Source organism: Artemia franciscana, chromosome 7 (assembly GCF_032884065.1).
Source record: "Artemia franciscana chromosome 7, ASM3288406v1, whole genome shotgun sequence".
NCBI classification, from domain to species: Eukaryota; Metazoa; Arthropoda; class Branchiopoda; order Anostraca; family Artemiidae; genus Artemia; species Artemia franciscana.
This window is the reverse complement of record NC_088869.1, coordinates 59522584-59537059: the sequence shown is the minus strand read 5'-3', so window position 1 is coordinate 59537059 and position 14476 is coordinate 59522584. Positions and strand designations below refer to the sequence as shown.

At 33.8% G+C, this 14476-nt stretch overlaps 1 protein-coding gene across 5 annotated transcripts in view; it reads left to right on the top strand.

The window, feature by feature from the left end:
- LOC136029548 (uncharacterized) overlaps positions 1–14476 on the top strand; it is a 78748-nt gene that overhangs the window by 45255 nt on the left and 19017 nt on the right. For all 5 annotated transcript variants that reach the window (XM_065708020.1, XM_065708018.1, XM_065708021.1 and 2 more), the window contains 3 exons: positions 2639–2808; positions 7206–7390; positions 11955–12102. In XM_065708020.1, the coding sequence (XP_065564092.1) occupies positions 2639–2808; positions 7206–7390; positions 11955–12102 (503 nt within the window). The remainder of the gene's footprint in view (positions 1–2638; positions 2809–7205; positions 7391–11954; positions 12103–14476) is intronic.

Below are 14476 nucleotides of genomic sequence, written 5' to 3'. Positions count from 1 at the left end.
GACCTTTAGAACTTTTAGGATGGGTGGGAGGGGGGAGTTGTCCTATTTCTGCCTGTTGATTTCTGTTTTAAGTTTAATTTGATTATATTCATTTTAATTTCTGCTCGTTTTAGGATCCATCTATTTATCCATACCATTATTTGTTATCTTTATTTTTGATGTGATTATTCATTTTAATATGTGTTCGATTTTGGGTGTCATTTATTCCTTGATAGTCATTTCTACTACTTTTGAGTTTAAATTATTATTTCAGTTTGTTTTTGCTCGTCTTAGGCTTTGGTACAGCTCTTTATTTTTCTTTGAAAAATACCTTCTTTAGAAAATGATTTTCAAATTAGTTTTCTCTTCTTTATTAACTGATATAGTTTTATTATTGATTGATATTAGGACTATTTGTCAAGTTGCCTTTTCGTTTTTCTGCTTAAGGAAGTTGGATTGTAATTTTGAAAAGGGACAAGATTTGAATATTCGGTCAAAATTTCGGATAAGCAGTAGTTTTGTGCAATGAATTCGTAATTGTAGTTTTACTCTAGATTTTGGTTGGATAGGGAGGGGGATTATTATTCTTAAAAAATAAATGTCTCCATAATTTTGGTCTTTTATTGGGCTGAAGCCATTCTGAACCCTCCACCCTTTAGACATCTTCAGTTTTAGGCTACCCGTAGTATAATCTACCATTTTATTAAAAGAACATTTTTGTGCTATAAATGCGTTTTAAGGTCCTTCTAGTCCATTTTATTTGCCCAAAAATTTTCACACCGATCGGAGAAAAATAATGTTTGGCCCGTCTTGGGGATTCAAGAATCCATACATTTTTTTTAAACAGTTTATAACTTACTTACGTGAAACTGAGGTTTTTTCTTCCTTGTTGACTCAAAGGTAACCTGAAAAACTTAAGTTGTTTTCTTCCATATTAGCTCAAAGGGAAAATGAAAAAGAAAAATATCAAATATTATTCATGTGCATAAGAACAATCTTTTTCAAATTATGTATAACTTGCTTACGTGAAACCGAAGTTGTTTTCCTCCATGTTGACTCAAAGGGAACCTGAAAAAAAATTCAAATATTACTCGCATGCTTAGTAATCTTAATGCTTAAATATTACTCGTATGCTTAATAGAACAGTCTTTTTCAAATAATGTATTACTTACTTACGAAAGTTGTTTGTTGAAAATTGTTACGAAAGTTCTAAAACAAACTGAAGTTGTTTCCTTCCATGTTGACTCAAAGGGAGCCTGAAAAAGAAAACTATCAGGTATTAGTCGTATGATAAAGAACAATATTTTATGTTGACTCAAAAGGGTGCAACAGGGTAAAACATAAAAAAGACTGAAAAAGACGGTTATACTTACAAATACAAGGAACATATTACAATGTGTGTTTTTTTTCTTGCTTGAATCCTCAAAATCTATTTTCCAATTTCTTAGATACAATTCTTTCGTAAGATTTTTATTTGCTAATGTTTTTCCATTGTCTAACATGTTTTATAATTTTTGTCATTTATTTTAGAGCTAAATTTAACTCTATGTACCATCGTTTTGGAGCTCCTATGTTTACTGGATTTATTAAGAATTGAATAAAAAAAAAAAGGTTTATTTTTTTTACCAAAAGTAAAGAGCAATGGTAAAACTCAAAGCAAACAGAAATTATTCCGCATATGAAGGGGTTGCCCCCCTCCTCAATACCTTGTTCTTCACACTAAAATTTTTAAACGCTATTAGAATGGTTTCCTTTTCTAATTAAACGGCCTTTATTTTTCAGGAGTTGTTCTTAAAAAATTGGTAAAACAGTCAAATTTTAGTGGAATGAGCAAGGTACTGAGGAGGGGGGCAACCCCTTCATATACGGAACAATTTATTTTCGTTTTAAGTTTTAATGCTGCTCCTTACTTTTAATTGAAAAAATCTCTCTGTTTTATATTTAATCTTATAAAGAACGTCCTGCAGAAAGTTGTTTGAATATATTCTGGAGGATAAAGTGGTGGTCCTGGGACGATTCTGAAGATAATTCGACCCCTCCCTCCATTGAGCACAATGATATTTTATTGTCTCATACTTCCATTCAATTTCTATATTTTAATGCTCCCATACATTTTAAAGTCTAAACAAATTCTTTTATTTTCACACATTTGAAGTAGGCCAAATATTTAGACAGTTTCCTTAGAAATTTCGAACCTATGCGGTTATGACACAAAAAAAAACTTCTTCAGGTCAGTGCGATTTAAAAGTAGGAGTTTTTTTTTACAATTTTTGATGTGTTTTGAACTCACTGTCGTGATACCCTTGTTCACAACCATAGCTGCCAAATACTTAAAAGTTGCCCTTTTATAGATGTACCTCCGTACATATTTTATTATCTTATACTTCCATTCAATTTCTATATTTAATGCTTCCATATATTTTAAGTCTAAAAAAAATTCTTTTATTTTAATACATTTTAAGTAGGCCAAACATTTAGCCTGCTTCCCTTGAAATTTTGAACCTATGTGACAATGACACAAAAAAAATCCTCTTCGGGTCAATGCGTGCTAAGAGTAGGAGTTTTTTGTTTACAACTTTGGATGTGTTTAGAACTCATTGTCGTGTTATCCTTGTTGACAACCGTAGCTGCCAAATATTTAAAAGCTGTCCTTGCATAGATGTACCTCCGTCTTTTGGAGAAATGGCTGATTCTATTGAAGAAACTATAAGAAGATCTCTTGGAAAAATGGAAGCTTTGACAGCCTCTGCTCCCCTAGAAGACGATCTCGGAGTGGAAATATCTGATGATCACCATGTCGTCCTTGCCTGCGCATGGCTAAACTTAAAGGTATAAATAGAAGTCTGATTATTGAAAATCATATTTTTAATTTTCCAAACATTCTATTTTCTTATTAAAGGGTTGTAGGATGACTGACCATTTGATATACAAAATAAGAAAAAAAAATTCAATGATTTGATGCATTGATTTTTATTTTTATTAGATCACAACAAAATAGCATTTAGCATCATTCACATTATGACACAGTTTTGCAACGCAGCTAACTCGTAACTTATAATTAAATAGCAATATTAAGTAGAACAAAACAAAAACTGGAATCTTCCGTAACACACTACGAGTGAATAAATTAGCTGAAATAAAAAACCTTTCAAGACATAGCATGAATGACTCTTATTCTCACGTCCTTGCAATTTACAAAATCGTGTGGCGATTTAAGACCAATCTCCATAAGGTCATGCCTAGCAAAAGTTTAGGTACTTTCGTCTTGCGGGAGTTATTAGATCAAGTGAGTGAGGCTATTGACAAGTACCAAGTTTTGGGATGGCGGACTTTCCTGTCTTCTAAAAATTTTTAGGCCAAATTTAACAAAATTTTCATTTATTAGCAAAATTTTGATACAAAATATAAAAAAAAACACTACAATTAATTAAATTCGGTCTACTAACTTTTATTTTCAAGGAATGGTGATGAAGATATGTTAAAAATGACAATTTTGGAATCAATTTGCTTATACCTGCTGCCAACTGCGCCCTCTATTTTATTGTAATGGAAAAAATTCTAAAATTAAAAATGGCTATAACCGTTAGATTATTTATTTTGGATTTTGCACCCCTAAAGTTTCTATGCCTAAGGCAAGTTCCCCTCTACCCCCCTAAAACCGCCTTTGTTGATCCTAAAGCGGCTTGAAAAGCAAGGCTGTTTTGTTGACTTTGCAGCCCTCAATTTTTATAAAGTTTTCCATCTCCTTTCACATCTAATGGCCTTCCTAAGCCTGAGACGGTGTAAAACGACAAACCCTGGCAATTTTGATTAATTTTTTGTCCAATTGAATATAAAAAAAAAACGTTTTTTTTAACTGAAAATAAGTAGCTACATTAAAACTTAAAACGAACAGAAATTATTCCGTATATGAAAAAGGTTGTCCCCTCCACAACGCCCCGCTCTTTACGCTAAAGTTTGACTCTTTGTCACAACTCTGCTTTTTAAAACAATAAAAACTACGAATTTCTACGAATTTTAGGGTTGTTTCTCCTTTTTTTGGTAAGACTAAACTCGATAAAATTTATATATTTACAATCAGCGTAAAAATATGATTCATTTGATGTATATATTTGTACCGAAATCCCGTTATTTAGAGTTTCGGTTACTATTGAGTCGACTCGCCTCTTACTACAGTTCGTTACCACGAACTGTTTGAAGGATAATAAAAGCATTCATCTTACACTAACAGGACTGCGACTCAGAGTAGTGTGCAATGACTTGCGGTGCCCCGCAGGTGTCGAAACTGGCAGGAGTAGTGTTTATCACCATCATCAACTTCTTGCTGGTAGAACATAATGACAGATACAAATTTGTTGACGATTTGTCTCTCTTACTTGCCTAATTTTTTCAAAGGTATGTCCCCGCGAAGCTATTCCTCGAAACCATTTTCGATCAACTAAGTTTACAATACTCTGATTCTAGTTGACTATCGACTCTGTTAAGTAGGAATACTAAAATACTTGAAATGCAAAAATACTCATGCCGTTCAATAAAGACCCCCTCCCCTGATGCTCCTTTCCCTGTTGTGAATTTGGTAAAAGTACTTTTCCATTCCATCTACGTTAGGTGGAATTGGCTGTCATTTCCTAACATGACTGCACCTTTACTGCCCGTACTAATAGCGTTACATGTAAGGTTAACGCATCCTTGCAAGCTTTCAAAAATGCGATGCTTCGAATGCAACGCCCGTATTCTTCTTTGGGCATACCTGTGCTATGTACGCACTGTCCTCGAATACGCCTGTCCTCTTTGGGGCCCATCAGTGTTAAAAACTGCCTATTTGATGTAGGAACTGGAGTCAGTCCGGGAACGGGCAGCCAGGATCTTCCTGAGTAATAAAGACATCTCCTACCATGATGGCCTCATAACTCTCCAATTCCAAAGTCTAGAACTATGCTTAGACAACCTCATCCTTAGGTTTGGCAAGATGCGAATGTCTAACGTCTCTCACAGTGGCATCTTACTCCCCTGAAGGCAAAAGAAAATTACGAAAGCCTTATGATACAGAAGCTAAAACTTGTGCATGTATCTAGTAGACTAGTTAAAAAAAGTAAAAACAAAACTAGTAAAAAATAAAATTAGCCATTGAGCTACGATTATTGTGCAAATAAAACTCTCTCTCTCTCTCTCTCTCTCTCTCTCTCTCTCTCTCTCTCTCCTCTCTCTCTCTCTCTCTCCTCTCTCTCTCTCTCTCTCTCTCTCTCTCTCTCTCTTCCTTTCTCACTTTTATTTTGTGCCTTTAACTTTAACTTTGAGAGCATGAAATGGGGAAAATAGACTTGTTTTTTTTAATAGGGAGAAGGTGCAGAGGTAAATTAAAATAAATTAAGGACATCCAGATTATTAAAATATGATATCTTCAATAAATCATGAATGGCTTGGGTATAACTTTCAGATAGGGTTTTGGGTTTGGGGATTGAGCTCAAACCAATAGATATATCAAAAAGATCGGATTCTTATGCTGATTTTAAATAAATAAGCTTCCTTAAGTTTATTTTTACCCATCAAAGGTAACGAGCCTGAAAAAAATGCCTGATTTTCGAAAAAAAGGAGAAAACATCCCCTAAAATACATAGAATCTTAACGAAAATCACACCATCAGATTCAGCGTATCAGATAACCCTACTGTGGAGGTTTCAAGCTCCTGTCTGCAAAAATGTTGAATTTTGTAATTTTTGCCACAAGAAAGACCACGGATGCGTGGTCTTTTTTTTCTTTTTTTTATATAGGGTTGGTCGGATCGTCCCAGTGGGCCTATAACTTCAGAAGAGGGCTCATTCTAATGGAATTTCGAACGACCAAAAAATTGAAGGGCGACTAGACCCCCTCCCACGCCACTTTTTCCCAAAATCCTCCGATCAAAATTTTGCCATAGCTATTTTGTTCAGCATAGTTGAAAGGCCCAATAACCATGTCTTTGGAGATAACATGACTCCCCACAGCCCCTGTGGAATGTTCTTTAAGTTATAAAATTTGCTCATTGTTTAGGCTACGTATGGTATTTGTTATTGGGAAGTATGCATACCTTTTTTGGATGGGGAGGGGAGGAAGAATTTTCTGCTGAGGGGATTTTGCACGGGGAGAATTTTGTATGGAGAAGGAAGTTTCCAGGGGGTGAACTTTTCAGGGGAAATTTATACTGGGGGAATTTGCCAGAATTCCTAGACGAAAATTTCATGTCTTGCTTTCTCTTTACCGATTTAATTTTACTGGTGGATGTGTTAAGGGTAATTGTCCGGGCTAGATATTCCCCAGAATTGAATTGTCCAGTGGATATTTCCGTGGCAGAGGGATTTTTCCGTGGAGGTGAAGCCAGTTTTTCTGGCGTTATTCAAAAAACGATCAAAAATTAGGCTAAATTAAAAAAAAAATTCAACTGAAAGTAAGAAGCCACATTCAAACTTAAAACGAACAGAAATTGTTATGTGTATGAGGGGGTATTTCCCTCCTCAACACCTCGCTGTTTACGCCAATTTTATCCCAACTCCTTAAAAACAACTCCTGAAACACAAGAGTCGTTTAATTAGAACGGTAAGTAACTTTTTAAAAGTGCCGAAAAACTTTAGCGTGAAGAGCGGGGTGTTGAGGAGGGGAAAACCTCCTCATATACGTAAACAATTTCTGTTCGTTTTAAGTTAACCTAACCTTAATCTACTATTATCAGCTAATCTGTACTTTTCAGGGGCCGCAAAAAACTTGATTTATATACTTAAATGTTTAATATTTTTTAATGCAATTTCAATTCGTTTTATGTTTGTATTGATGATTCATTTTAATTTTTCTGGTTTTAGAATTTAATTATCGATCAACACCAGTATCTGTTATTTTTATAGTAATTAATAATAATTTATTTTGAACCCACTATAATCAACGTGAAAAAGTGGAGTAATGAATTACAAAAAGAAAAAGCCACCAAAATAATACAAAAATAATCAACTAGAACAAAAATATTATTCTTAAGCCGTGGAGGCAAAAAAAAGTGAAAATCTCAAGCACCGGAAACACGCTGAGTGTAGAGTTCAGATATTTTTTTATGAAACTTTTGAGCAAACAAGATAAATAAGATAGAGTGGTCATAGTAGGCCAAGTACAGTTTCATTAGTGCTTTGTGTTGTATTTATGGTTATTTATTTGAATATCTTAATGTATTGACTTTATTATTTAATGTTTTATTTTGCTTTTAGGAATCTGTAATGCTTGCTGCTGACATTGTTAATAAGTATAGAGACATTTTACCTCATGATATTGTCGAACGATGTGGGACTATAATTTTGAAGCTGATGACGCAGTGTCGTCATAAGGGAGCTATTGAATCTGGTGCAGTCGCTTGTGCGACATATTGTCGCAGTCTCAGTGGAGCGGACGATGTGTAAGTATCGGCAAGAGCTGAATTTTTGGGAGGCTTACCACCCATCTACTGGAAAGAGTAGAGTTTTTGAGCTTTTGATTCGATCCGGGAGCTATTGAAGCTGTTTCAGTTGCGTTTGCGACCTATTGTCACAGTCTCAGCAGTGCGGACATGTTTAGATATTGGTAAGAGTTTGTTTTTGACAGGGGGGCATATCGCTTATCTACAGGTAAGGGTAGAGCCCTTGAGTTTTTGATTTGGCAAGCGATCTATACAAACTGTTTCAGTCGCGTTTGCGACCTGTCGTCGCAGTCTCAGTAGGGCGGACTATGCATAGGTGTTGGCTAAAGTCTGATTTTTTGGGGGGATAGGGGTGGTATATCACCCATCTATAGGTATATTCCTTGAGTTTTCGATTCTACAGATTCTAGGTGGAGCTGCTCTTAACTGACTGATGATGTAAATCATGTGGTTGTTATCAGTACAAAAGACGTAAGGGAGTACTGTGAAAAAGTAACTCTGATTTTGATGAAAAAAATATAAAAAAAGAGACCAACGGCATTAGTTCAATATGAAAACAAAGAACTGAAAGATATTTTAGGTCAACAACCACAGTTCAAAAACAAACATTAACATTACAAGATATGTGGATAAAAATAAATAATATCGAATTGCATCTTATAGAAACCAGCCACACATAACTTTTGTTTTTGTTTTGTAGTGACAAAATTTATGTAAATATTCAGTGCTAAAATCTATTATTAAGAGGGAGAACTTGGAGTGTAGTACCTGAATTTGTAAAGTCAGAGTCAGAATTTACGTACATTTTCAGTGCTAAAATCTATTATTAAGGGGGAGAAGTTCGATTCTAGTGCCTGAAGTTGTAAGTTCGGAGTCAGAATTTATGTAAATATCCAGTGCTAAAATCTATTATTAAGAGGGAGAAGTTTGAGTCTAGTACCTGAATTTGTAAAGTCGGAGTCAGGATTTGTGTAAATATTCAGTGCTAAAATCTATTATTAAGGGGGAGAAGTTTGATTCTAGTACCTGAATTTGTAAATTCGGGGTCAGAATTAAATGTAAATATTCAGTGCTAAAATCTAGTATTAAGAGGGAGAAATTCGAGTCTAGTACCTGAATTTTTTAAGTCAGAGTCAGAATTTATGTAAATATTCAGTGCTAAAATCTATTATTAAGAGGGAGAATTTTGAGTCTATCTGAATTTGTAAAGTCGGAGTCAGAATTTATGTAAATATTCAGTGCTAAAATCTATTATTAAGAGGGAGAATTTCGAGTCTAGTATCTGAATTTGTAAAGTCGGAGTCAGAATTTATGTAAATATTCAGTGCTAAAATCTATTATTAAGAGGGAGAAGTTCCAGTCTAGCTCCTGAAATTTGTAAATTCGGAGTCAGAATTTATGTAAATATTCAGTGCTAAAATCTACTATTAAGAGGGAGAAGTTTGAGTTTAGTACCTGAATTTGTAAAGTCGTAGTCAGAATTTATGTATATATTCAGTGCTAATATGTATTATTAAGAGGGAGAAGTTTGATTCTAGTACCTGAATTTGTAAATTTGGGGTCAGAATTAAATGTAAATATTCATTGCTAAAATCTATTATTAAGAGGGAGAATTTTAAGTCTATCTGAATTTGTTAAGTCGGAGTCAGAATTTATGTAAATATTCAGTGCTAAAATCTATTATTAAGAGGGAGAATTTCGAGTCTAGTATCTGAATTTGTAAAGTCGGAGTCAGAATTTATGTAAATATTCAGTGCTAAAATCTATTATTAAGAGGGAGAAGTTCCAGTCTAGTTCCTGAATTTGTAAATTCGGAGTCAGAATTTATGCAAAAATATTCAGTGCTAAAATCTACTATTAAGAGGGAGGGGTTTGAGTTTAGTACCTGAAATTGTAAAGTCGGAGTCAGAATTTATGTAAATATTCAGTGCTAATATCTATTATTAAGAGGGAGAAGTTCGATTCTAGTTCCTGAATTTGTAAATTCGGAGTCAGAATTTATGTAAATATTCAGTGCTAAAATCTATTATTAAGAGGGAGAATTTCCAGTCTAGTACCTGAATTTGTAAATTCGGAGTCAGAATTAAATGTAAATATTCAGTGCTAAAATCTAGTATTAAGAGGGAGAAATTCGAGTCTAGTACCTGAATTTTTTAAGTCGGAGTCAGGATTTATGTAAATATTCAGTGCTAAAATCTATTATTAAGAGGGAGAATTTCGAGTCTAGTATCTGAATTTGTAAAGTCGGAGTCAGAATTTATGTAAATATTCAGTGCTAAAATCTATTATTAAGAGGGAGAAGTTCCAGTCTAGTTCCTGAATTTGTAAATTCGGAGTCAGAATTTATGTAAATATTCAGTGCTAAAATCTATTATTAAGAGGGGGAAGTTCGAGTCTAGTACCTGAATTTGTAAAGTCGGAGTCTGAATTTATGTAAACATTCAGTGCTAAAATCTATTATTAAGAGGGAGAATTTCGAGTCTAGTATCTGAATTTGTAAATTCGGAGTCAGAATTTATGCAAAAATATTCAGTGCTAAAATCTACTATTAAGAGGGAGGGGTTTGAGTTTAGTACCTGAAATTGTAAAGTCGGAGTCAGAATTTATGTAAATATTCAGTGCTAAAATCTATTATTAAGAGGGAGAAGTTCGTGTCTAGTACTTGAATTTGTGAAGTCTGAGTCAGAATTGCACCTTTGAAAAGTTGAAGACTCGGTAGTCACCCGTCCTAGAAATTTAGAAGAAGGATTCAGAGCGAAAATGCTAGAGCTATGAGTTTGAGTCAACCTTTTTTAAGTTTACTGACTCTATGGCCCTGGGTAGAAGCATATGGCTTCTTGGTCATACCCAGAAATGATTATACTAACCACCACTCCTGGGGAAAAATTGCTGCTTAAAAATGTAGGATGGATGAATAATTATTGAAAGAACTCGGTTGAATTATAAAACAATAAATTTTAAGAACATTTCTCGCATATTTTTTTTCTTGTCAATTCCTAATTTACCAAAAAAGCAAATGAATGGAAGAATCAAAAGATTTCTTACTAAGTAAAAAGTCTTTCCGGTAAAATTCTAGTTAATTGACTTCTTGCTATCTCAGAAAGGGTTTAGGTTAGGATAATGAAACTTTCAGGGATGAGTCTACAGGCTAAAGTATGTCCTGGGAAGGTATTTTGAAGTACCTACCTCCACTCCTTCTCCCTCTAGAGGGCCCTGACCTTTGATGACCTTTAAAAATATGTGTGTTATAAAAGTGAAACCTTGCAAAATACATCTTCTGCTTAATTGAAGTACAACAAAATTGTTTTCAGCTTCATAACTTTGCTCAATCCCATTTTATAAGGTTTTAAAGATATGCAAATACATTTCCTAAATTTTGAAAAAAAACATTGATATGGTTCAAAATTCTACTCAAATAACAGGAATTGCATTTTCAGAACTAAAGGCAGCAAAAAAGCAACTAGTAACTGAAAATTAAGGTAAAATGTTGTTTTGTAAAAATTTCAATAGGTATAGACCTGTCATGTAGGCAAATTTCAGGGCCCTCTAGAGGGAGAAGGAGTGGAGGTGGGTACTTTAAAATACCTTCCCGGGACATACTTTAGCTTGTAGACCCATCCCTGAAAGTTTCATTTTACTAGCCTAAACCCTTTCCAAGATAGCAAGAAGTCAATTAAGTAGAATTTTACCGTTTTTCCTCCTTGTACAAGAGGCACAATTAAGTAGACGTATTTTCGTATATTTTCGTAAGCTTTTTACAAATTCCATGTTATCAGGAAAGGCTTGTGAATGTGTTTGAAGCAAATTAAACCGTTTATTTAGGTCTTGGTGTCTAGAATTATCCATTGATCACTCTTCTTGGTAGATACAAGGTGGCCGTTTACTTGCTCGCGTATTTCAATACTACACTAGATTGTCTATAAATCTTTTTATCTATTTAGTTTTAAAAATATAAATATTTACAAATATTTACACTATATTTGTCTATCTATCTATTTAGTTTATAAATCTATGCACTAAGCATAGACAACAGTGTGTGTGTTTTATACACACCAACTCTGTTGTCTGTGTGCGTGTGTGGGGGGGGGGGAGGGGGGGGGGGGAGGGTGCATTATCAGAAAAACAACCACGATATTTAGAAATTGCATAAAACAATGAATACAATAATGCTGCCCCTCCTCCTGCTTCATTTTGCCTCCTTCAAAAGTGCCACTGTACTTCAATTTCATTTAGCTAATCACATGCTAGTTCAAAACTACATAAAAGTATTTTTTGGAATCTTATGCTACAAAAATACTAATCTAGGTTGGAAATAATGAGCAACGAGTCAGTAAAATCATAGTTACCGATTACTTAATTGTTTTATCAAGGAAAAGATATTGATACTTTGCAGTATCAATTAAAAGAGTTTTCAAACAAGTTCTGTTCAGAAGATATTTTTATTTTATAAGAAAACACCAATTCATTCTTTCATCATACTTTCTTGCATATTTTATGTTTGAGTCTGATTATTTAACCTGCTGTCTTCTTCACGAAAAAAAGTAATTATAGAGTTTCATTTTAGATTTCTGAGTTCCATCCCATATAGACAGTTGGAATATATAATCAACTTGCTGGAATCCTCCACGACCGTTGCTTCGATAACAAGAAGATCCGCAGGTCTTGCTCTGGTTGTTTTGAAAATAGTGAGTTCTGGAACGAAAGAATCAAAGGTCTGATTAAATCTCTTCTCTTCGTTTTAATCTGTCTCCAAAAACAGGACATTTTTGCTAGTAAAATTGACTAATAGTAATAACTTTATGCGATTTCATATGATAAAATGAAAGAGTTTTGGAAATTAAGAATTGGAGGTTGGATTAATTTCCCCTCTCTCTATTTGAACAATCGAAATTTGGCTTTCATAATTGACAAACTGTAGTTGATGGATGAAATTTGAGCTGATAAAATCAGTAAGTTCTAAAATTAAAGAGTTGAAGGTCTGACTCTCTCTCTCTCTCTCTCTCTCTCTCTCTCTCTCTCTCTCTCTCTCTCTCTCTCTCTCTCTCTCTCTCTCTCTCTCTCTCTCTCTCTCTCTCTCTCTCTCTCTCTCTCTCTCTCTCTCTGTCTCTCTTTCTCTTTCTCTCTCCTTCATTGGTCATCGGCTGGGTTTTACTTTGAATAACCCGATTTTTTTTTTTTTTTTTTTTTTTTTTTTTATCCTTGTTAAATAGTTTTTTGTTAAGACGAAAGTAAAAACAGATGCAATTGTATCAATGAAAATCATTCATCTTATCAAAGAAAATAAAGTTATGTTTAAAAAAAGGAGTTGGTCGTGATCAAGGTAGTACCCAGGATTTTTCAGCGGGGGTTTTCAGTGAACAAATGTAGTCTCAGGTCACAGCGCCCTTTTACAATCAAGCAACTAAGTGAAAAAATAGGAATTAAGGGTAGAAAAAAATGAAAATCTTCAAAATAAAAAAGGCATTTATAAAAATTCGCGAAAAGGTAAGAAAAACAAAAGAGTAAAGCAAAAAAAAAAACAGGCACTGATCAAAAATCTATAAACACGAAACTTGCTTATTTTCTAAGAAGTAAGATATATAGTAAGCCCTTAGTATCTGGCTTAAATTACTCCCCCAGCGTTTACTGGCTGATTTTTTTTTTTGTAATATCAGTTAGGTTTTGTTTCTTTCACCTGTGATTATTTGTTCCCTATATTTGTCATTGCAGAAACAGTAGGAATTAGGGACAGATAAAGTTGGAAACCTATAAAATAAAAGTATCTCCTTATACTTTCGTTACAGAGTAAGAAATAAATGGAGTGGAAATCAATATAGTAAACAAAAACACCTGCAAAAATATGCAATAAACAAACTCTCGCCAAACATATTGAGAGTGAACCCCGCTTCTTTCCTAAGAAGTAAGATATGGGACGAGGCCTTGTGAGCAACTATTACCTATTAGAAGCTTAACCAGCGTTTACTAGCTGCGAGAATTTAGGAATTTAAGAAAGTTTAAGAGACAAAAACGGGTTTGATCTAAATCAAGCAGTGAACAAAACGTACTAAAAACAAACACAACAAAAAACATTAATTAATGAAATAAAAATCCGAATGTTTCAACTCCACATCTGGGAGCCTTTATCAACGGTAAAGAAGAAAAAGAATAGAAAAAACTGAAATAATTTAAATCATGAAAAAAATAACGCAAAAAAAAGAGAAAAAAAGAGCAGAAGGCAAACAAATAAAAAACTCATATTTTAATAAAACTTCCTCAATACTGCTTAACTATAAAACTGAACAGAAACACCAAAATATATCGATAATTTTCCTCCATAAGATTAGATTGGCAAATGGGATCTATATTTCAATAAAGATTCCTCAATACTGCTCTCTTAAATTCTCGTAAGTCGAAAATCAGTGTGGTCTAAAAAATTATCTATGTTTACTAGCTGATATTTTGTTCTAATATCATTTATTGTCTTTTAATGTAGAAAATCATCTATTGTAGAAAAATCATCTATGAACATCATCTATTGTAGAAAAAGTAGGAATTAGGGGGAAAGAAAGTTGGAAACTTCCAAAATAGAAATAGCTTCAAGAAGTCTTGACAAAGGATAAAAAATAAAAAGACTAAAGAGCCATATAGTGAACGCGAACCTTGCTTCTTTCCTACGAAGTAAGATAGTTGGTGAGTCCTTCTGAGTACTTAGTGTCTATTAGAATTTAACCAGCGTTTACTGACTGATATTTTGTTCTAACATCAGGTCTGGTTTTGTTTGTTTCATGAGTGTTTATTTGTTCCCTTTTTATGCTATTGTAGAAAAAGTAGGAATTAGGGGGAAAGAAAGTTGGAAACTTCCAAAATAGAAATAGCTTCAAGAAGTCTTGACAAAGGATAAGAAATAAAAGGACTAAAGAGCCATATAGTGAACGCGAACCTTGCTTCTTTCCTACGAAGTAAGATAGTTGGTGAGTCCTTCTGAGTACTCAGTGTCTATTAGAATTTAACCAGCGTTTACTGACTGATATTTTGTTCTAACATCAGGTCTGATTTTGTTTGTTTCATGAGTCTTTATTTGTTCCCTTTTTTGTAGAAAAAGTAGGA